At 54.5% G+C, this 23419-nt stretch overlaps 1 protein-coding gene across 7 annotated transcripts in view; it reads right to left on the bottom strand.

The window, feature by feature from the left end:
- Positions 1–23419, bottom strand: part of TOGARAM2 (TOG array regulator of axonemal microtubules 2) — an 83764-nt gene that overhangs the window by 53776 nt on the left and 6569 nt on the right. For 2 of the 7 annotated variants that reach the window (XM_025454279.3, XM_025454282.3), the window contains 10 exons: positions 21571–21761; positions 20233–20300; positions 19566–19644; positions 13917–14067; positions 10865–10985; positions 10137–10274; positions 8113–8226; positions 6141–6422; positions 3450–3661; positions 2547–2737 (listed from right to left, as the gene is read on the bottom strand). In XM_025454279.3, the coding sequence (XP_025310064.1) occupies positions 2547–2737; positions 3450–3661; positions 6141–6422; positions 8113–8226; positions 10137–10164 (827 nt within the window). In that variant the 5' untranslated portion in view covers positions 10165–10274; positions 10865–10985; positions 13917–14067; ... (1 more) ...; positions 20233–20300; positions 21571–21761. Of the gene's footprint in view, positions 1–2546; positions 2738–3449; positions 3662–6140; positions 6423–8112; positions 8227–10136; positions 10275–10864; positions 11756–13916; positions 14068–19016; positions 19347–19565; positions 19645–20232; positions 20301–21570; positions 21762–23419 lie in introns of those variants that run through there. The other 5 variants (XM_025454281.3, XM_025454284.3, XM_035700448.2 and 2 more) reach the window with 5 other exon arrangements.

Here is a 23419-nt window from a genome sequence, read left to right as displayed (position 1 = left end):
CGGCCTGATTGAGATCATTTCCCAGAATGATGGGTGATGGGCAGCCTTCGATCTTAGCACTTCCCTCCCTAGACGTCGATCCAACGGTTTACTAATAAATCTCTCTCATGAGCTCCTAGGACACAGAGACTGTCTTGTTTGGCTTTGTTTCCACGGCGCCTGGCACACAGCAGGTGCTTAGTAGCACTTAAGTAAACGAATGTAGGGATGGGTGGGTGAACAGCGAAGGGAGGAAAGAAATGCTAATGGAGGCTCCTTCCCATGTGTGTGCTAGCCACCCCCGGTGCCTGGAGAGAAATCCACGTCACAGGAGGGTGGCACATGAGCAGATATTTATTGTGTGACTTACCCGTGCCAGGTACCAAGCTTGGCACCATGGGAGCCACACAGATTTTGAAATATGGCCTCTGCCTGCAGTGCTCCCAGTTGATGGATAGATAGGCAGTTTAAATAAAAGTGTGGTCAGGAGGCCCATGGGCTGGATGCCACATGGACAGCACAGAGGAGGCACCTCCCCCCACCCCACCCCTCGCCCCAGATCGCTATCCCCAGGGAGGGCAGGGAAGGCCTTGGTGCATGGACTGGTGGGGATTGAAGAACCACAGGAGCTGAATGGGGCCCTGGGGGAAGGCTGGTGCTGGGGCTGCGGGACGGAGTGGGAGGTACCCCCCGGGGCTCTGGAGGCAGGAAGGCTCCTGCAGGGCAGCACAGAAGGCGTGCAGAGTGGCGAGCTGGGACAGGCCCTGAACGTCAGACCAAGGAAACTCGGCTTTAAGCTGCAGGCCCAGGACGTCATAAAATGTGAATCACATGGAGGAAAGGTCCACAGGGTGCTGCAGGAGAACAGAAGATTAGCACGCAGAGCCCAGGCAGCAAGCAGCCGGGCTAGGAGCTGTAGGGGGGCTCAAGAGGGAGCCGCTGAGAAACAGAGACCAAGGCAGGGGCAAGAGACGGGTGGCAGCCTTCGTATTTTCCTTGTTTACAGAAGACCTGGTGGGGTGTGGCAATCTGTCAGGACCGGAGGCCACAGGAGCAAGAGCCAAAGATGATGCCAAAATTAGAAATGGAAGGGACCTGGTGGCAGGTCATGGGAGGGAGGGAGGCTGGGGAAACGTGAGGTGGCCCATCAGTGTGGCCGTGATGGTGGCACAGACCCCCTCTCTCCCTCTGACGCCAGACCTGCATCGGCCAGGAGGACCCTAGAGATGCCCACCAGGAGGGTGGGATGTGGAGCTCGACTCTAGGGAGACCGAGGGCAGAGGGCGCATGAGGAAGACTCCTATCCCCGCATGCTGCCAGCACAGACGAGACTCCCCCGGAGAGAACAAGGAGCTGGCACACAGGGCCAGGACCAAACCGCAGGAATGGCCACGTGTAAGAGATGGACGCAGGAGAGTGCAGGGGACACTGCCTAGAAGGTCAAGAAGTGGGCTTCAGGGCGCCTGGGGGGCTCAGTGGGTGAGCATCTGCCTTTGGCTCAGGTCATGATCCCAGAGTCCTGGGATCCAGTCCTGCATCGGGCTCCCTGCATGGGGCCTGCTTCTCCCTCTGCCTCTCTCTCTGCCTCTCTCTCTCTCTCTCTCTCTCTCTCTCTCTCTGTGTGTGTGTGTGTGTGTGTCTTGAATGAATGAATAAATAAAATCTTAAAAAAAAAAAAAAGAATGTTTCAAGTCAGGAGGACAAAGAAGGAGAAGATGACAAGGATGTCACCACTTCACATGATGTGAAGCCTCGAGCAGTGAGATGGGTGTGATGGCCTGGGGTCCTGTCCCTCCAGCCACCAGGGCCACCTCTGAGGGGAGAAAGGAGGAAGGACACGGGGTGCAGAGCAGAGGGCAATGGAGCGCTCTCCTCCAGGAGCAGGCCCACCTCGGCCAGCGCTGGGAAGGAGGGAAGACAGAGGTGAGGGGGCGGGAGAGAAATGGGTGAATTCAGTTCCGCCAGCCCCAAATTGATGTGAGAAGGGATACCTCTCTCCCTTCTCCTGTGTCTCTCTGTCTCTGTCTGTCTCTGTGTCTCACACACGCGCACTGGCTCCATCAGTCTGGACTGACTGGGGATGTTCCAGGGCCTCTGAAGAGCTCCTGTGTGTCACTCAGGAGCCATAAATTCAGATTCATCACGACACAGCAACCCTCCACCCCCCTGGTTCTCAAACAGGTTTGAGGATGAAGACCTCTTTTCAAGCCCAAAACTTTTGTGAGCCATCCCCTCCCACTTCCATACACATACCTGGTAGTGCTTGTATTTTTAGTATCTGTTCATTAAGAAAATATGTAATAACAAAGAGCTACTGTGAATGGAGCTCGTGTTTTGTTCATCCCTGGAGACCCAGAGGCCTCAGGAGACGGGTGGACAACAGAGGCCGAGGGGCGTGAGCAGGCGTCGGTGCTGTGACCTCCCTGGGCCAGTGGCTCATGGGTGAGCCAGTCTTCACGTGCCCGGCCCCCCAGAGCTCTGCCCTGGCCCTGTGCAGCGGATCTGGGGGCGGGGGGCAGCGAGAAGGGGACAGGACTGCAGGGCAGTTTTGACTTAGGGTCGCTTACCGTGTGCGGGGGACCCTGAGGCCCGTGAGGACATCCTGGCCTGGAGGCAAGCAGCTGGGAAGGGAGCCAGGTGTGCAGGAGGAGGTCCCAGCAGACACCCCGGCCTTCGGGATGGGCGGGATCACAATGCCCCCCAGCGACTTGTGCATCTTCTCGTCATTGCAGTGCAGGTATTGTCTGGAGATCTGCACCTGGAGCGGAGGTTGGGGGGAAGGTTTTGGATGCTCACGTTCCAGGCCCTTCACACAGGGCGGTCCCTTTCATCAGGAGCCACCTGGAGTAACAAGCAGTGCTGGGAAGTGTCTTCTCATTTTTCTTTTCAGCTACACAACCCTGGGACCCTCCCACCCACACCGAAAGCTCATTGTTTCCTTACCCCTCCACAACAGAAGACCTGCCGGGGCCCCCTCATCCCTACTCCCTTTTTGTTATTATTATTTGTTTTTCTCCTCACTTCAGAAAATCCTACAACATCAGAGATGAAAGAGATCTTCAAAAACATCTAGTCTAATATCTTCTTTTTATAGACGTGCAGACTAGGCCTAGCGGGGACCATGACTGGCCCAGGGTCACACAGCCAGTGAGCGGCAGAGTGGAAGCCAGGGCATGAGCAACTCTGGAACATGGAGACCAGAGAAGGCCTAGGGACCACCAAGTGTAGGACTGGAGGGCACACAGCCTGTGCTCAGCACCCCTGGGGCAGCCAGCCAAGCTCCCAGGCCAGGTACAAAGGCTTTGGATGCTGTGGGGAAGATGCCCCTCCCAGTGCCACCCCTGCCCTTGAAGGCAGCCCCTCGCACACCTCCAGAGAAGCTCAGGGCTCAGGGACCAGGGTTGGGTGGTAAAGAATGAAAATAAAGACAGGACAGACAGGCAAAACTCCGAGCAGCCAAACCACCTTACCTCCTGGGCACCGGGTCTCAGCCCCTGCGGACCCTGACTGCTCCCAGGTGGGTCCAGGCCCTTCTCCTTGGCTCCGCCGGCCTCAGGGGTGGTGGGGATGCTCTGGATGGGAGGCATCGGCCTGGGCAGTCTCAGGAGCCTCTGTGAGGTGGCCCGGGGGATGGCACTCCTCAGAGGAACTCCTTTGGGAGCTCCCACAGGATCCAGGGAGACTGGGAGGGGTGGGGCATAAGTTAGTCCCAGGAGCACGGGGAGTGAGGGAATCCAGGTACTGGCAACAGGGCCATATGTTCCAGGGATGCCTGGGATTGTGAGGGGAGGAGGAGATCACCCCAGCCCCACCCCCACCTCTAGGCTGAGCAAGCCGACACTGCTGAGGGTCTGTTCCCATTTCTATAAAATTTGGTAAAAAGAGCCAATCAAAGTCATCTATTTAAAATTCAGAGGCAGGCTGGACAGGAAGGGAAGCACGCCAGTACTAGACGAGGACTGAGGCCAGTGGGCTCCGGGCCGGCCTAGTGGCTGGGGGAGCTGGGCAAGTCTCTGAAGCCCCATTTGCTCTTCTGTGAAATGAAAGGAGTGACGTCAAGGGGTTATCCAAAGATTCAACGACTTGCGTACAACACCACGAAAGGACCTGGCACATGGCGGGTGCCCATAAATGACTTCGGTGCCCCCGTCCTTTTCAGCTGATGATGTAGGGGTGCTGCTGTTTTGACACAGGGGACACCCTGACCTAATCTAAAAGCAGACCATTACACTCTCAGCTCCTTTACGAGTAACTTATGTGCCCAACAGGCATCCTCTCTGCCCCTCGCCACACCCCATCGGGAGCAGCCGCATGTCCCTGCCGTCCCTATGGTGGTGAAAAAAAACAAATGAGTGTGTAACTTTCAAAGGCCATTTCGTTCCAACTACATCAAAGCAGCTGCATCAAAACAACCAAGTCAAAATAGCTTCTCTGGCTCCCCTGCCCAGCCTGGCTCTGCTTTGCCCTGTCATCAGTTCTGTGAGCGTGTTGAAGGGAGAGATGTAAGGACGGGGTCACAAGCTGGGTGGAGACGGTACCCACCTTGGGCCCCCTCTGGGTGGTGGCATAGAGAGGCCAACATAGCCTCAGTCCAGGGTGGAGAGGACAGCCCAGGCCTGCTCAGGGGACCAGTGGGCACTGTGCCACCACACTTGCTGAGGGACCTGATAAATCAAGACCACTTCCCATCTGTACATTGCATAGAACAACCCCTGTTCTTTTTCTCCTATACTAGAACTTGGTGAAAAAAAGAGATGACAGGTCTAGAAAAAGACTTCAGACCTCTCAAGGAGGGAGTCACTGGCCCGGCAATTCCAGAAGTTGAGCCACCTGGAAATTCTAAGCACTCTGACCACCCCCCCACCTGCCGCCTCCATAATGTCCAGCCCCAGGGGGACTCCTAACAGGGGCTCCCTTGCATTTTCCTGGGCACCATCATGCCCCAGGGAGACCTCAAGGGAAGCAGGGCTGGCCAGGTACAACCCCAAGTCTGACAGCGGCAACCACCTGCCCCTCAACAGGATGTCCCCCTTCTTCCTAAGACTTCAAGTCTTCTTATTCCTTGTTGCTCAAGCATTCACTGAGCTAAGAAAAGACCCAGTGACACGATTTGTCCAGGAGAAGAGGAGAGAGAAAAGAAAATGAAAATTTATTAGGTTCTACCCACAACGCCAGGTGCTGAGAATTCTGTGCACGATTTGTCACTGAACTCTGTCACACGGCATATTACTATCGCCATCACACTGCAGGAAAACCGAGGTTGAAGGGGTGACTTGCCCAAAGTCCCAGAGCCAGCCAGTGTCAGGACTGAGATTTGAACCTGGCCCGTTTTCCTGGTTTGTCCACTACTGGAATATAAAGTTCCCACTGCTTAATTCTTTGCTCATCTCCTCAACAAACGTTTCTGGAGAATCTCCCTTGCCAGGCAACTCTCTCCGTGCCCGCCCTCTTAGAGAATACCGCCAAGTCCAAAATTCAGATGTGGAACAAATAATCACACAAGTGAATACACAGATGCAAACCGTGAAAAGAGCTGAGACGCAAAACTGGAGGGCATTAGTAGAGAGTGTCACTGGGACGGAGGCAGACTGGGGAGGCAAGAAGGCCCCTCTGAGGAAGGCTTCTGAGCTGGGCAGGAAGGATGGGCGAGCAATGGAGGGAGGTGAGGAGGTAGCCTGTCAGAGCCTGAGGCTGGAGGGAGCCCACCTGCTCCAGAATGGGGGGGGGGCAGTGTATCTGATGAGCAGAGAGCAGGGGTGAGTGTGGTGTAGACAAAGGGTGAGGACAGACAGCCTCGTGCACAGGGGACTGTTTAGGAGCTTACTGTAAGCACATCCCCAAACCATGGGGTGGTTCTAGGCATCACTGGTGGGAGTGGGAGGAACTACATGATCAGGTCGGCACTTTAGAAAGATCCTTCTGGAGAGAAGATTTGCAGGAGGAGAAGGAGGCAAGGGGGAATGGGGAGCTTCATTGGGAGGCCACTGCAGAGCCCAGGTGGAAGGTGGCCTTCCCGGGAGGGCAGCTCGCTGGGTGCGCCCTGACCAGCTTGGGAGAGAACCCAGCTGCCAGCAGAGACCTACCGATCCTCACAGCCAGGTAGCCTGGGGTCCCTGGCCTCAGGGTGGGTGGGAGATGGGTGCACTGGGCCCAGGGCTCACCTCGGGAGGATGTTGCCAACCCCTCTGAGAGCCTCCTTTTCTTGAGCTTGTCCTTGATCTGGGTGGTGTCCCGGGCCACACTGTTGACCTCAGACTCCAGAGAGGAGAAGGGTGCTGGGGGGCTGGACCCCAGGGACAAGGTGGCCAGGCTCCTGGGGTGGCCATTCCTGGCCTGCCAGCTCTTCAGGGGGGCATCCAGCTTGAGGCTGCTGGGGTCCCTGCATCCACTCAAGAGGTGCAGCGGCTTCTCCAGCGGGACGCTCAGAGTTGGCTGGAGGGAGCCTGAGGGAGACAGAGGCAAGAGTAGCTAGGCACACAGCACCCACAGCAGCACGGGGCACCAGCCAACTCTTCGGTGCTGCTCCCTTAGAACCATCCGGCCTTGCCCCATGAATCCTGATCACTTGGCGTCACTATTGCTCCTTGGCTCAATTCATTCATTCAACAGCCTCTGTGAAGCCTAACCTTAACAAGACCTGTGTCATGAGCTACTTGAGGGAAGAAAGGGGAGTCAACATGTAGCCCTATCACAGCACAGACATGAGGCCATAAATACTTAGGGAAGACCTTCTGCTCAGGGACCACCATCCAGCAGCAAGTTCCAGGACCCCAACCAATTCATTCAATATACCCCATAATAGGGACGCCTGAGTGGCTCATTTTTTGAGCATCTGCCTTCATCTAAAGGTGTGATCCTGGGATCCGGGATCAAGTCCCACATCAGGCTCCCTGCAAGGAGCTTGCTTCTCCCTCTGCCTGTGTCTCTGCCTCTCTCTCTGTGTCTCTTATGAATAAATAAAATCTTTAAAATATATAAATATATACCCAACAATACCAAATGCAGATTGAAAAGAGTTCAGGTGACTCAGAACAAAGCATGCTTCCATGCAGACACTGGCTTATCCAAGTGCTCATTCAACAAACACTCAGTGAGAGCCTCTCGTGGGTGCCAAGCACTGTCCAGGCAGTGGAGGTCCAGAGATGGGGGAGACGCGGTCCTTACCACTAAAGGACTTTCAATCTATTCAAGAAATAAGATTTGTCCCTAAATGGGTTCATTACAAGGTAAAAGGTGAGATGTGCCGTAAAAGTGATCTCAGTAAAATGCTTTATGCATGTAGAGAAGGAAGAAAAGGATCTAGAAAACCTTCATGAAGTAGTGATGTTTGAACTAGTCCTTGAAGGAGCCCTGACCATGGGAGAGCCGGGGAAAGCAAACCAGGAGACCAGCTTTTAGAGTTTCTACCACACACAGAAAGCATTTTTTGGAGTGTCTTGACATAAGCCGTGACCCCTGCAGAAAGAGGTCACAGATCCTGGACAGCACCAGACCCAGCAAGAGGTGACCTTGGTGCCACCCCAGGCCTGTAGCCTGAAGGAGGGCCAGCCGCTAGAGTAATCATGTTCTCCATTGCAAACCCTCGAACCAGGGCTCGGCAGGGAAGGGGGTCTGCAGCTGGAAGTAGAGCAGAAAGAGGCCGGGAATCTGGATGGCTGTCCTGAACACCACCACGCCAGCGGCTGTCCCCTGCCCGGCGGCCTCTTCCTCGCCTTCCGCCCTGGATGCTGCCTGCCTGCCCAGACCCCCAGGTGAGGGGCAGCAGGCCCTGCCCTCCCGGGGCTCTCCCTGTGTTCTGCGGACAGTGAGGGGTGTGCTGGGATCCCCACATCTTGTTCCTGTAGGTCCCCCTCTAGCATCTCCATCCCCTGAGCCACAAAATTGAAAGGACCCACCTAGAATTGAGGGGCATTTAGAGCAGACACTACTGTAAATATAAGCTCTGCCTATAGCTGGGGGGCCCAGCCAGGCATCTAGGCCATCGTACGTCCTCTCTCCAGGCGGAGGCCTAGGCTCTGCTCTCCGCTCCCCAGCCCTGATGGGGCAGCTGCCCGTGGAACCCGGAGAGGCCACTCGGGGCATCGAAGGCCACATGGTGGGATTGCATCAGCAGGCCTCGTCCCCCAACCTCACCTTCTCCATAAGCCTGCAGCCTGGAGTCGCTGCGTCCAGCCGGGGGCGCGCGGGGCCCAGCGCTGGTTCGAGGGACACTCCCACAGTACACTGCCACCGGAGCCGGAACTTTGGCTGGGGACAGAACACAGGAAGAGCAGCACCTGAGATCCGGACGGGCAACAGACTGCCCCAGCACCCTCCCCCATGGGGGGCTCTGTGGCCCATACCCCAAGCAAGAGCCTGGCCCAAGGTGGGGACCTCGCACCCTGCACCCAGCTGGCCAGGGTGCCATGATCCCACCAAAGCCCACCACCTCACTCTGCCCAGCCTTCTTGGCCTGGCTCCCCCTTTCCACACCTGCCGGCCTTCTCTGTCCAGCTGTGCTCCAGCCCCGACCCCTACCCGGCCACTCCACACCTTCACAGGCCCCTTCACGGGCTCCCTCCCCCACACTCCCCTGCCCCACCTCCCCTGCACATCTCCCTCTAGCTGCTCACATGGGCCTCTCCCTGCCATGCCTTTAATTGTCACCTTCATGCAGTAACCCCCAATCTATGGCTTCGACCCTGACCTCTCCCCACGGTGGCTGGTGGCCAAGCAGAGCATTTAATTACCTGCCCAACAACCCTCTCCTGAGAGTCCTCCCGCCCCTCATCAGCGTGTCCTGCACTGACCCTTTATCTCCTCCAAAACCTCCCCGGCTCAGCAAATTGATTCGGTCGATCCCTACTGCGGATATGTATCAAACGCTGCCTGTCAGGGGCTCTGCGCCCCAGTCCCCAGTGATACTGTCCTGGGCAAGGCCTGAAGGCCGGTGGGGGAGACGATGAGGAATAGGCAGTGACAGTGTGGGGCTCGGAGCCCAGCGGTGGGGCCCCGAGCTGAGGGTCAGGAAGTGGGGAGGAGGCCTCGGCTAAGCAGTCACTACTTTGAGAAGCCTTGCCTCTCCTCCGTGTCCCCACTGCAGCCCAGGCGTGCTCCACCTTACCCACCCCACCCTGCCACACCCTGGCACAGGAACCCCGTCCTAGTCTTCTTTGCAGGACCTGCTCAGGAGGCACTTAAATGTTAGCAAGCTGAATCGTTGGCCCTACACCCCCTGGCTCCCCATCTGAGGTACATCTCAGGACCACCAGCTGGAGAAGCCCCCACCAAGGTGCAACCCAGCACACCCACTCCCGGGTGGAAGGTCCCTAGACCAGGAGTCAGGAGTCTGCTCCCTTGCTATTTCTGTCAGCTGTGGGACCTTGAGGAAATAAGCTAGCCTCTCTGAGTCTCAGTCCCCAGATCAGTGAAGCAAAGGAGTTGGACAGGATTAGGGGTTCATACGGTCACACCTTCATTCTATTTCTAGATTTCCAGGTTTTTCTTAAGCTTTCAGCACTTCCCTACAAGAATCTAATGTCCAGCAGGATCTGATGTGGCACTAAATTATTAAAATTGTTCTTACATTAACATATCAAAGCCCCAGGGTGCTCTGCCCCTAGGTAATGACCTGTTTCCTGAACGACTCTGTCATGGCAGGGTTCTCTACCTCCCTCCCAAGTCATCCCAGAGCCTTGGCTCCAACCTCTCCAGGGAAAAGCAGCTCCCCACCTCACTAGCACCCCTTCCATCTGTGGCAGGACCTGTGGATCTCCTCACTCTCCAGAGGACACTGAGGTTCATGTAGCCAGCTCCCAGAGGCAGAGCATCAGACCTGGAACCCCACCTCCCGACACCGAGCTAGCCACGCTGTTCCCATCCTCCTGCCCTGTCAGCCGAAGAGACAGAGACACCCAGCCGTCCCTGAGAGCCCAGCCTCATGTCCTCTGACCACAAAACAAGCCAGCTCCTCAGCCAGCCCACCAACACAGACAATGGAGGCACAGCTCAGCCTCTAGTGAATTTCTAGAACACTCTGAGCCTTTCCCTGGGGCCAGGAAGCCCCCAGACAACAAGCTGAGCATGGACGGCCAGCGTCAGCCAGCAGAGAGCTGGGCCGGGGGGAAAGGCATGGCCACCTGCCTGCTACGTCTCCCAGGCAGAGTGCAGCCCCTTACCTGGAGGGACAGCATCGCGGCTGCCCATGCCCTGGGTGGAGAAGCTGCCAGGAGGTTGTCCGGAGGCAGGTGCTACTTCCTGGGCTGTAAACACAGTCCTCGGGCGTCCAGAAGGCTGCAGCCCGAAACATCCAGGGCCTACAGTAGGGAGCGGCAGAGCTAAGTCCGCACAGATAACACACTTTTTAAATGACTTTGTAGGAAGCCCATCAGGAGCCGAAGTACTCTCCCAGTGAGAAAATTTGCTGCTGGACCAAAGGACATCTCTTTTCTGACGTTCTGACTCTCTGAGACACTTGAAACTTTCCAAGTGCCAAGGCCGCATGACCGTGAGCAGGGCTGTTTTACGAAGAGTGTCACCGAAAGTCGCTAAGCTGGCTAAACTTGTGGCTTTGACAAGGACACCTAGGGTCTCTGGGGAAGGTGGAATCTATCAAGGCGGAATCTGATGTCTTCTTTCTCTATTAGTTTCTATTTTCTTCAAACACCTGTTTTCTGGGGATCCCTGGGTGGCTCAGTGGTTTGGTGTCTCCCTTCGGCCCGGGGTGTGGTCCAGGGGTCCCAGGATCAGGTCCCACATCGGGCTTCCTGCGTGGAGCCTGCTTCTCCCTCTGCCTGTGTTGTGTCTCTCATGAATTAAAAAAACAAAAACAAAACCAAAAACCTGTTTTCTCTGCCTGCTTCCCCGGAAGCTCGTAACACATGTAGAGCTCCGTGACTCCGCTTACCGCTCAGGATGTGGCAGGGTCTCCCCAGAAAGCAGTTCCCTGGTTTCTCTCAGGACGTGCCAGCCTCTATCTGCACGAAGTTCATGGCCCACCTGTCTCACCAAGCCATACACCTCTGACCCTGTCAGAGAGTCACCGCATCGCCCTGTGGCCAACTGCTTGACCAGTTCAAGCCTCTTTCTGGTCTCCCTTAATCCCCTGGGGTCAATCATCAGCTCTCACTCCGGACCTGACTTCATTCTCTTTCCATGTGACAAGGGTCTCACCATGTGACTTCACCCAATTTAATAGTCTTTGCTGAGATAAGGGTGACCTGTTTTCACCTCGACGGGTAGGGAGGTGGATGGCCAGAGTGGATCAGTGACAAAATCAGGGGTAAAGGCCACATCTCCCAATCTCTACTCTGGAGCAGCTCCCTCGAGGTATCATCTGGGGACAGGGCAGGATGCAGTCAGTGCCAACTTCCTTTTGCTGAGCAGCAAATCCCAACTCAGAAACTGAGAAAACCTCCTTCCGTCTGGAAGCCAGCCTGCCACCGTCCCCACCCTGGCCCCAGAAGGCAGAGCAGCTCCTAGCAACACTTCTGGCCCCAACAGAGGTTCCAGCTCAGCCTTTGCCTGGTCTCTCTGCTTACGTCCTCAAGCCCTCAGGTTCCCTGTCCAAGGAGAATTTTCCTCGCAGCTCCCTGTCTGCTGACTACTAGGATAAGTATTTGGCCACAAGGGAATGTCCCTGAGACCCAGCACTTCTCCCAAGCAGGTGGTGGAAGAGGTCTCAACAACCCGCCCCTCGTCCCAGTGGGCTGGCAAAGAGACTCAAGAGATTGGCAAGCAGCTGCTTCCGGCAAAGCCCAGCAGGAATGTTCCAGGCGGGGACAGGCCATCCACAGCTGAATTAAAGCAAAACAAGCCAGAGCCCAGGCATTGCAGACAGTGAAACCTGCCATTTCTAACCAGAGCATTGGCTTTCTATGTGAATTATATGCAGAAAAGCGAGATTTAGCTACAGCCCTTGTTCTCAGCCTTGGCTGCAGATCACAGCCACCCGGGAACAAATAGAAAGGACGACAGATTCCAAGGCCCCACCTCTGGCCTCTACTGAATTAGAGTCTTCTAGGGACCAGGTCATGAGAATCTGTTCGGTTACTTTTTCTTGACTTCTGAGTGATTTTGATGTTCAAACAGGATTGAGAACCACTGGGCTACAGTTCGCATTCACTTCCGACTGAGATCTCAGCCCTGCTTCTCACCTTATGCTGTCAAAGTGGTTATTACTGCCTCAGTTTCCCCAAAGTGATCACTCTCTAGGAGACTAAAGAGAAAATTTGGAGCTACCTGAGAGTACAGATGGCATATGTCTCAGTGGCCAGCGCTACTGCTAAGGGCCTTCTGAACAAGACAGCCCCCTCCCCACTTGCCACAACCTCCTCAGCAGGCACAATGGCCACTGGGCCAGAAGCTGATATTACTCCATGCCCTGGGGACACCTGCAGCACAGAGAAGAGACCTGCAGCCACGTCATAGCCTGCCAGGGCAACCCAGCCACCAGATCCCCTCTCAGGCCTGCTCCTGACCGTGTCAACAATGTGTGTCCTCTAGACCCCCAAGGTCTGTGTGCAGGATCTCCCAGGCACCTGCCCAAGGGGAAGTGGCCACAGCTGCATGTGGCTAATGACCATGTCTTATGTCTTATGTGAAAACAATGGGTAGCACCTCCCCAGGAAAGTCACAGAGGCCCACAACCTGGTAGGAGCTTAAAAATTCATGTACAAACTATAAAAACCAAGATCAGAAATCCCAGCCCAAATGTGGATAAAACTTTGGGCCTTAGCATCAAGTGTACTTAGCACCTGATCCCCCAAGACACAATTCACTGAACCCCCACTTGCACCTGGCACTGTTCTGTTCTGGGCACCAAGGAATGACTGTTCTCTATTGGAACAGCCACCCCCTGACCTACAGGATGACTAGCCAGTGGGTTCTGGGGACCAAAATTCTGTCCTTACTCCCTGAGGCTCTGGATTGCCCAAGAGAGCTGGCTCCTCCACCCTTGGCCTCCCAGTTTAGGGAATGGAGTGGCCCAAGGTAACTGACCATTGTCTGCTCCTTCCACTAGAGCTATAGCTACACAGGTTCCATGGTGATTGGCACCACAGGAATGAAGAGAGGCCACAGAGGGGACTCAGGTTTCAAGTGGAAAGGAAACAAAGCTAGGATTGGCCCTGTAAAGAATGTCAGGCCCAGCGACAAGATCCCAATCACGCTTGTACCTGCAGAGAGGCCCAGGAGAGAATGGGGGCCCAGTCCTGAGATGCAGCCCTAGCTGCCCACCCACCTCGGGGCTGCCACAGGTGCAACTTCCCTCGTGTGGCTGTGACACTACCCACTCCTCCTTTTAGAGACCTCTGAGAGGCATGGGTTCCAAGAAGTCAGAGTTCTTACCTCCTTGAACATACTGGGGCGGGGGGGAACAGTGGTGACATGTCAAGATAGGTAGAGAAGGGGAATAGGGCAAAGATGGCAGAGTGAACAAACTTCGATTTTGAACCCAAAAATATCCCCCACTGAAACATTCTCTTCTAAACAGAGGCCTCAGATGGGCAGCCTTCCCACCCTACACCCCGAGCCCAGAATGCTCCTAAATACCACCCTTCCACCCCCAGGACACCTAGATCTTTAGCCTTGAGGTAAAACACAGCTGGGTTTGAACCCTGCTCTGCCCCTCTCATATTAACAAGAAATTTCTTTATTTCCTTTGAGCTTTGGTTTCTTCATTTAAAAAAATGTCCTACCAAAGGGTTTGGTCAGGATTAAGTGAAGTCACGTGCAAAAAAATTCAGCACCATTGCTGCTAGACAGTCAATAAGATCAGGTGTAAACTCTTCCTCTCCCTTCCTCTGCCCATGCACCATCCTTAAAGTTATGATGGGCCAGCCCTCCGTCCCTGCAAGACAGATCCAGGTGACACGGGTGCCCCTCACGTGGAGGAGACAGACAGGTCCGTAGGGTCAGAGGCTCAGACTAGCCAGGCCGGGCCCTCCCGCGGTTCTCACCTGGGATTTGCTGTGCTGGGAAGCAACACCTGCCGTGACACTGGCTGGAGCACAGTGGGTCCTGGGCGGGGACAGGCACACGGGAGGGCAGCGGTGCTGTCTGACTAGGCACCTGGAGACCCCCCACAGGAAAGCAGCATCCTCCCCGGGCCTGGAAAGAAGCAGGGTCTAGATGAGGAGGGAAGTGAGGAAGGCCTCGCAGGCTGAGAAAACTGTCTGAGTAGAGGCGTGGAGGAACAAACAGGCTGTGAGTTTGGGGCGTGGCAGGAGGACCCGAGCCTGGGAAGGTGGAGAGCCAGTGTGGGGAGACCCATAGTGCTCTTCAGAGTCTGCACTTGCTCTGCAGGCGAGGGGAACTCTAAAGACTTTTCAAGGAGAAGAATGACATTATCTGACTTCTGGGACTGGAGTCCAGGAGCCATCTCCTCCAAAACTGGGAGACTGAACCCCACGCCCACCAGAATCCCTGGGAGAGGTGCCCAAGGACCCCCACTCAGGCTCCCCACTCAGGGCTGGCAGGAAGGCAGCTCACAGATGACATGCCCCCCCCCCCACCATTAATGCCCCTTCCCGGGCCCCTTCACCAGCTCTGGCGCTACACCCACTGGTTGCAGATGCCACCTCCCTGCTGTAATGGGATCAGGTGGGGTCGATCCTCCTGTAACCCTCTGTGCTCCAGACAGCAGGGGGTGCATCAGCTAGCAGGCCCACAGGACTGTAGAGAAACACAAAGCGACGAACACAGTGCCTGGCGCATAGTAAGACCTCCATAACCGGTTGCAGCACACATGCATGAAGAAATCAAAACTATAGCACATCTTCACAGACAGCTTTCTTGAGAAGAAACAGGGAAGGGAACTAACATTTCTTAGTTCCGTGCTGGTTTGCACCAGGCGTAGGGCCGGGTACTGCCACAGATGGTTCTAGTTAGCTTTTGAAATAGCGCAACATGGCAGATGTTATTGTCTTCATTTTATACATGATAAGACCGAGGCTCAGAGAGGGTAAGTAGCTGGATGGAGACCTAGAACTAATCAGTGGAGACATGAGAGGACAGTGTGCGCTCAGGAGTTAACAGCCCTGCACTAATTCCATCGCCTACTAGCTGCGTGACTTCACACGTTACAACGCATTACTGAACCTCTCTGGCCTTCAATTTAACTGCAAAAGGGAAATAATAACACCTTTCTCACAATATTACTGAGAGTATTCAATAAAATATGAAAAGCATTTCAAGTTGTCTAGCCCCGAAGCAAGAATTCAGGGGTAATATTGTGGTAGCATGGAGGTGCCACCTGACGGATGTCCTTCATTGCATAAGTTTTCGGGGACGAGCACGCGTCCGTGGACAGGCTGGGGCAGGACACCTGGAAGAGCAGCCCAAGTATTACCTTGCTGGGAAATGCTCCAAGAGATCCCTTCTTACCAGAACAGAGTCTGTTAAGGAGGAAGTCAGTGCCTGCGTTTTAATGACTTTCCGGGATAGGGTGGATCTCATGGCCAAGAGCCCAAAGCAGAACTTCTCAACCATTTTTATTCCCAACACAGCTGAAGAATGAAGCCTTCCATTTGCAATAATTCAGTGTGTGTGTTGGGGGGGGAGGGAGGTGGGTACAGAGAGAGGAAGGAAAGAGCTGCATATATGTCTAGGGCCGTGAATTCTGATATAAGGATCATTGGTCTAGAAGACATGGGAAGGCCCATGGTTGAGAAAAAATTTTATGTAGGCTCTGTTTGGAAGACTATGGCAGTAGGTGACAAGCACAGCCGCCCTGTGGGATTGTTCAGGTTGGGCACTGCACAAGGCATCATAATTAAGGGGGCATGATTCACACTGTAGACACTACGGATTTGCTACATTTAGTGCCTTTCTCTGATGAAGAGAAGTAAAGTGCCTTGATCATGAGATGTCTTTTTCTAATCCACACAAAGGCACTGGATGAGTAAGTGGTGTCCCTAGGGGAAAGGATATATAACATATCCACAAATTTACAAAATTCAAAATCTGAGTCTGTCCCACTTTTGTGTATCATCTTGATGCAAATATAAATTAGAGATCAGATCATGTGCTAGATCAGATCAACGAAGCTTCACATTGTGGGGCAAGAGGTGCCTTCCTCTATTTCTCTGGTCACTGAATTTTGAGCTGTAAGAGACCCTGAAGATCAGCTAGTGTCCCGGCTGGTAAGTGAGGGGTTAATGTGGGGCCTGAAGTTGCTACAGGGCAGTCACAGCCAAAGCCTACCCTGAGGGGCCACACCCCTGCAGCCATCACACTGGCCACCAGCTGGCAAGGTCCTCAGCTTCCTCCTCCACCCTCCCACCAAGGCCTCCCCTAAGTGGGCACCTCAGCACTGCTCAGTGCATTGCCTCAGACGGCAGTGCCTGGTCAGGCCATGACAACGCTTCCTGAGGACCGTTTCCTGGGGCTGGGTGCCATGTGTCAAGCCTGCCTGAAACACAGCCACTGGCTGCCACTCAGAAGCCTTCTGCCCATCCTCCCTGACATTTCCACCATTGAGGTCTGAGTGGTCCAAGGGTTTGATCCTAGTCCTGGAGTCTGACGCAAAGTCGCCCAGTCCACTGCCCCAGGAAGGCTTTCTGCTTGGCTTCTCCGCTCGGGGACCCCTGCCCAGCAGCTGGAGCTCCACTCCGTGAGCACTTACAGGTATGAGAGGACCTGAAGGGCTGAGAAGAATTAAACATCTCTTCCAATCAGCATCTCAGCAAACTTGGGGTGGCCCTGCCTAGTGTCTAAATGACTGTCCTGTACCAGGAAATGGCTCTTCACAAAAGTCTCCCTGTTAGAAGCTCAGCAGACTTCGGACCACCAGCTCTGTCCTTTCCCGGTGGCCCCAGGAGAAAGCTGACCCTGCTTGACCAAACGCTAGAACCTTCCAGGTGCCTCTCCAGGACATATGCCAGGTTTTGCCTGGAAAACTGAAAGGGCTTCTGTGGAGGGCCATTTCTTCTGTCCTTATTTTCCTGAAAGGGAAAGCCAAGGCCCAAGAAATGACACAAGGAGGGCCCAAATCCATAGGTTTTGAAGTACAAACACAGTGAAAATCTCAGACCTGCAGACAGCTGCTCAGAAGTCTGGGACTGCTGCTCCAAGATCGATGGCAGAGAAATGACATGGATGAATGATTGTCCCCTCAGAAGGAGAATGGAGGCAAAGGGACAGAGGGGTCTACAGGACAGAGAGGAAAACAGAGATTGGGAAGCAGCACAATGAGGATGCTGAGCAAGGAGACCAGGGGCAGGTCCAAAAAGGAGGGAAGCCAGGAGGAAGAAAGACAAAGAAGTCCCCGACCCACTGCTGATCAGGAAAATACAAATGAGTTAGGATGCTTCCAGTCCGCAAAGATTGACAAAAAATGATGACATCCAGTGCTGCTGTGACGCAGCGCAGCCAGGCTCTGATGCAGGGCTGGCGACTGGGACAGGGGCACAGCCTCGGGGGAAAGCCGTCTGGTTCATCTAATAAAGTTAGAGACATGCAAGCCCTATGCCCAGCAAGACGGCCCCCGGGCATCTACCCTAGAGAAAACCTTGCATGTTGTGAACCAACACAGAAGTATGAGAATGTTCCAAGCAGCTCTGATGGCAATGGCCCAAATCTGGAAATAATCCCAATGCCCAACAGGAACCTGGAGAAAAAGGTTATGGGTATTGATGCCGTGGAATATTCCACGGCAATGAAAATGAGAAAAACTACTCAACCCCACTCCGCTCAGCGCCATGGTGACTCCCCAGAGCAGTGTTTATTGAAAGAAGCCGGGCACGGAAGACTCCAGAGGGTACCATTCTGTTTGTATGGAGTTCAAAGGAAGACAAAATTCAACAGCTTAGATATGCATGCAGAGATGGTAAGACTTCGTGGGAAAGCCAGAGGACGTGGGGAGTGTGGTCAGCCCTGGGGGGCAGGGAGGTGGCTGTGACGGGGAGGGGCCTGTGGGGGAGCCTTCAGGAGGCTGCCCTGGGGGGCGTCTCTTTCCTGCCCTGGGCGGTGGTGGCTACACATTGACTTTATAATCCTACTTGACACAGTTGGTGAGTTTTATACATTTTTCTGGCTGCCAAGAGGTTGAGTATAAAACAATAAACTTCTAAGCATCCACGCCAGTGAGCAGAGCCAGGTGCCTGTGAGGTGGCCCCAGTAGGTCCCTCCCGAGCTCAGCCTGACACCTCCCCATCACTTGCTCCCATGACATTCCTCCTTCTTCTAGACTCCTAGGCCAAGGCTACAGGGCCGAGGTGGGCAGCCTGGGGTTAGAGGGGACCCGCCTGGCTACACCCCTGCACCCTCTGCCTGGGTGACCCTCTGCAGCGATGCATCCACAAAGCTCAGGCCCTACAGCCCCTCCCAGGGCTCTGGAGGTAACACTAGCCCTTTGAGGTCCCCAGCCAATGTGAGTCCTTGTCCTGGAGACGTGGTTCACAAAACCCTTGTTTCTGGAGCCCAGAGTCTGCTCTGGAAAGGAACACCATCATCTCCCCTGTAGTAATAATGGCATCAACAAAAGTAACTTCCGTTTAGCACAGGGGCTAACACTCTCCCCTCTCTCTCCTTACCACCTCCACCCTTCACAGGCAGCCCCAAGGGACGTATCACTTAACCCCCACTTTATAGGCAAGGAAACTGAGGCTCAGAATGAAAAAACCCTAAGTCCACACAGCCAGTAAGAGGCGGAGCCAGAATTCAAACCCAGCCGCAGAAGCACAGGTAGTGTGAACACCCAGGCCTGGGCAGCAGGAAGAGTTGGCTTTGAATCCTGCTTTTTCCAGCCGGCCCACAGCCTGTGCCCCTAACACAGAGCCTTCCTCATCCCTCCGACACCTTCACCCTCAGCATCCCAGGGAGTGGAGCTGGCCCCCACTCAGGGAGCTCTGCCAGAGGTCATGGCCAGGAGGAGAGCACAGCCCCCTTCCTTGGCTCGCAGGCTCAGAGAACCGCAGGCTCCAGAGAGAGGAAGGGCCTGCCCACGCCCCACAGCCTCCATCCCTGGGTGCCCTTTGTCCTTGCTCTAGATCTGTCCTCCAAGGACTCCAGGCAGGCTGACCCTCCGCCCACTCCCTTTGCCCTGCACACCCCCTTACCTCTCTGTCCAGAGGCCAACCCCTGTCACTGGAGGAATCCAGGCTCTGCAATCTCTCTGTGGACAATGTGGCCCATGGGCCCAAGGGGGCAAGGACAACGTGGCCCCACACCTGGCCAGCCCCAGGCTGTTGGAGAGCCCCTGGTCCTGCTGCTGGCGTGCTCCTGGCCTCTGCCAGGCTCTCCTTGAATAAACAAGGCTGCATAGCAACCGCTGCCCTGAAGGAGCCCGTAGCTCCTGCATGAGGGAGAGGGAGCCAGGAGACATTTCCCCTTGGCCTCATTTCCTCTGGGGCCCCGCCAGGCACTGGGCACTCCCAAGTGGTCGACCTGTCCTGTGGGGCTGCCGGTGAGAGTCACCTGGGCCCTACTGCTCAGTGACCATGGCAAGGGAGTGCACGGCAGGCTTGCGGCAGGAATGCCCCGGACAGTGAGCCCCTGGATTTGCTGCTGGGGCCCGTGGGCCCAATTCTGGGTAGTTCTCGAGCTATGTCTAGATGCAGAAGGGCAGGTAGTGTGAGCGCCCAGGCCTCGGCAATCGGCAGAACTACCTTTGAATCCTGGTCCTGCTTTTTCCAGCTGTGTGACCTCTGGCCAGTCTTTAACCTTTCTCAGCTTCTGTTTCCTCATCTATAAAATGGGGATAACAAGACTGACTTGGTAGGTGAGCTGTAAGGATTAAGCAGAGCATGTAACAGGCTTGTGATTTTGTCCAGCCCACCATACACCCCGCATCCGTTAGTGCCCGTCACCAGCACGTGCAGAAACAGACGCATAGCAAGAAGCCTCTGGTCTCTGCCTCAGCCAGATTGCACTCCCCCAGCTTTTGGGAAATGTGAGTCCTAGTAGCTCATGTGTGCTTCCTCGTTGAGCCCAGGCCCTTGGCAGAAACACCTCATTGACATTGCCCTGCCTCAAGTGACAACTGCTTCCATTCCTCACGCCACCCCCTTCTAACTCTCACCACCCAAGGGGCATGGGGTGGGGACAGGGGGAGCCAGAGGCCTCATTGACTTTATGTAGCCTTGTAAAGAGCCACTTGCCCAAAGACACTACAAAGCTTTCCAGGCAGATCCCCCAAGTTTACAGGGGACCAGGCAGGCATACAGAATATAGAGCAGGGAAAGCTGGCAGGGGGTTGGTCACACATCCAGGAGGCCTGGCTGACTGATTCATATGTGCCCAGGGCTGACTGACGGAACCCTTTCCTGGACCTACCAGCACTTTCCTGGGTTCTCTCCTCTTCTCTGATACACACCGAGAGCAGGCCCTTCTCTCTTGAGGCCCTGAAAGAAGCAGGTTTTGTTAACCACCCTCCATGAGGGGCCTGGGAGTGCCAGCCCATGAGCACTGAGAAGATGGCCCATGGCAGACACTGGCCCTGGGCCGGAAACCCATAAGCCCCCATCACTCCCCAGGGGGCAAGCTGGCAAGGTGAACTGAGCTCCTGAACATCCTTTAGCAGAGGCCCCAGGAAGGAGGCACTTCCTCCAAACCAGAACTGGTGGCAGCTAGAAGCTGGAAGAGGCTTCCATGTGTTTTGCACTGGACTCTCCCCCTGCACCGTAGGCATGAAGTGACAGATGGGGAAACTGAGGCCCAGCAGGGTAAGCCCTTGCCCTGGTTTCATAGCTTATAAGTGACAGTGATTCATCAGTGGCAAGGCCAGACAGGGCAGGGACAGGATGAAGCCAGCCTTTATGTTCCTGAGCTCTGCTAGGAGAGGGCATGTGTGTACTGCCCCCTGACTGCATCCTCACATCACAGCCCGAGAGCCAGAGCTTCGGAACTACAGAACTACAGATCCGATGATCACTCCCCAGCCGGACACCCCTTGTGGCTCCCAGTGTCCTTGGGTAAAGGCCACGCTGGGCACCACGTCTGACAAGCCCCTCCACTCTGGCCCCTGTCCAGTCCTCTTGCTCTCCACCTGCCCCTGCTAGACCATGGAGCATAACGCATCTCCTGAGGACTTCCTGTGCCACATTCTCTGCCAGATGCCAGAAACACAGGAAAGACTACAGTTTGCCCTCAGGAGCTGGATAATGCAGAGACTCCCCCCCACCCCCACCTCCCGCAAACCACCTGTGTATTCCGGCATTCCCTGCACTAAGGGAGGTACATTTTGTGCAGCCCTTGAGAAGTGGAGCTTGCGAGGCGGACTGGATGTGATTCCAGCCCCAGCATGACCTTGGGCAAGAAACAAGCTCTTGGAGCCTGGGTTTCCCCACATGCCAGCCTGGGAGGAGCACAGCTCGCCCCTCCTCCCAGTGTATTTGACCCTCAGAGGGCACTCTGTGCTCTGCTGGGTACAGAGCAGGCCCTCGGGGAGTCACATGCTCCCCACTGCTGTGACCACGTGATGAGAGTAAGCCCGGGGGCCGTGATGCGTGGCGTAAGCCCGAAGCCTGAAGGGTAAGGAGCTGGCCAGGTGCCAGCAGGGATGGAAGCTGCTGAACTCCATCCACTCCCAGGGCCTGGGAGCCAGAGGAGTTGCCCAAATGGGAGAGGGGGCCTGGGGGCAGGCTGACATCTGAAAGCTTTCTGGTCACTCACCTGAGGAGATCCCAGAAGGAAGGGCCTTGAATCTCCTGCCTCACCAATTTGTTGTGATTTCTTGTGTCATCCTAAATATTTTCAGATCTAATTTTGTCTTCTTTCTTAAAAAAGCCTCTGAATTGTTTAAGCTGCAAGTCCCACAAAGCTTGGATCAATCCCCAGGCAGAGGAATTCCAGGAGGTGGGAGCCTGCAGGGCACAGGTGAAGGGGTAAGGGAGGAGAGATCAGATCTCAGCATCATCCAAGCCACCTGAAAGACCCCCACCAAATGGCTCTCAGGCCTCTGGGTATCTACCTACGTGGCACCACACACCCACACACCCACACACCCACATATGTACCCACATACCCACACATGAATGCACACACACACACATGCACATATACATGCATGCACTCTCACATACACATGTGCATATACACGTGCACACACGTGGATAAATATGTGTGCACACACATATACACACATGCATAAATACACACATATATCCATGTGCATATACACATACACACGGGCATATACATACAACACACAAATATACATACACCCATGCTTGTTTGCCTACTGAACCCCCAGGCAAGACATAATTTTTTACGGGTTGAATTGTGTCTTCTGAAAATTCATGTGTTGAGGTTTCAGGCCCCAATAACCCAGAATGGGACCTTACTTGGAAATAAAGTCTTACAGATCTAATTGGCTCAGTTAAGAGGAGGTCCTACTAGAGTTTGGTGGGCCTCTAATCCAATATGACTGGTGCTCTTATAAAAAGGGGAAATTTGTGGGTTTTTTTCATTTAAATTCAATTAATTAACAGTAATTAATTGAATTAATTGAATTTTATATTACAATTGAATAATTATAATAATTAATAGTATATTATTAGTTTCAGAGATAGAGTTCAGTGATTCATCAGTCTTATGTAACATCCAGTGCTTATCCCATCATGTGCCCTCCCTAATGCCTATCACCCAGTCACTCTATCCCCCCCACCCCCCTCCCCTCCAGCAACCTTCAGTTTGTTTCCTATGATTAAGAGTTTCAGGGAAGCCCGGGTGGCTCAGTGGTTTAGCGCCACCTTCGGCCCAGGGCCTGATCCTGGAGATCCGGGATCGAGTCCCATGTTGGGCTCCCTGCATGGAGCCTGCTTCTCCCTCTGCCTGTGTCTCTGCCTCTCTCTTTCTCTCTCTCATTAATAAATAAATAAAATCTTAAAAAAAAAAAAGAGAGTCTCTTATGGTTTGTCTCCCTCTCTGATTTGCCTAAAAAGGGGAAATTCGAACACGTGAGCACACATACACACACACACGGAGAACGCTGTGGGAAGATTGGAGTTAGGTTGCCACAACCAAGCAACTACCAGAAGCTGGGAACAAAGCCTGCACCATCCTTCCCTAGCACCTTCAGAGGGTGTGTGGCCCTGCCAATAGGGTTGATTCTGGACTCGTGCGTATCCATACTGTGAACCAATACACTTCTGATGTTCTAAGCCACCCAGTGTGTGGTACTTTCTATAGCAGGCCCAGGATACAGATACAGAGCTCAATCATCCTCTCCTGAGAGAAGCTCCCCACTCCTTCCAGTAAGAGTCTGAGTACAAGATATCTCCTACTCCCTATTGCACCCCCGTCCTCTCCCCCTCCTCTTCACTCTGCTCTGTGCCCACCTCGCCAGGCTACATCAACAGGCCCCCTGCCTTCTGGCTCCCTTGGGTTTGGCCAGTGGAAGACAGAGGAGAGAGGCCAGGGTTCTATTCCCCCAGCATCCTTCATGTGGTCCTGCTGGGCTGGCTGTGCCCCTCACCTGAAGGTCACAGCTCTTCACACAAAGGTCATGGCTCCTGACAGG

Source organism: Canis lupus, chromosome 17 (genome assembly GCF_003254725.2).
Source record: "Canis lupus dingo isolate Sandy chromosome 17, ASM325472v2, whole genome shotgun sequence".
NCBI classification, from domain to species: domain Eukaryota; kingdom Metazoa; phylum Chordata; class Mammalia; order Carnivora; family Canidae; genus Canis; species Canis lupus.
This window is presented reverse-complemented; position numbering and strand designations above follow the sequence as displayed.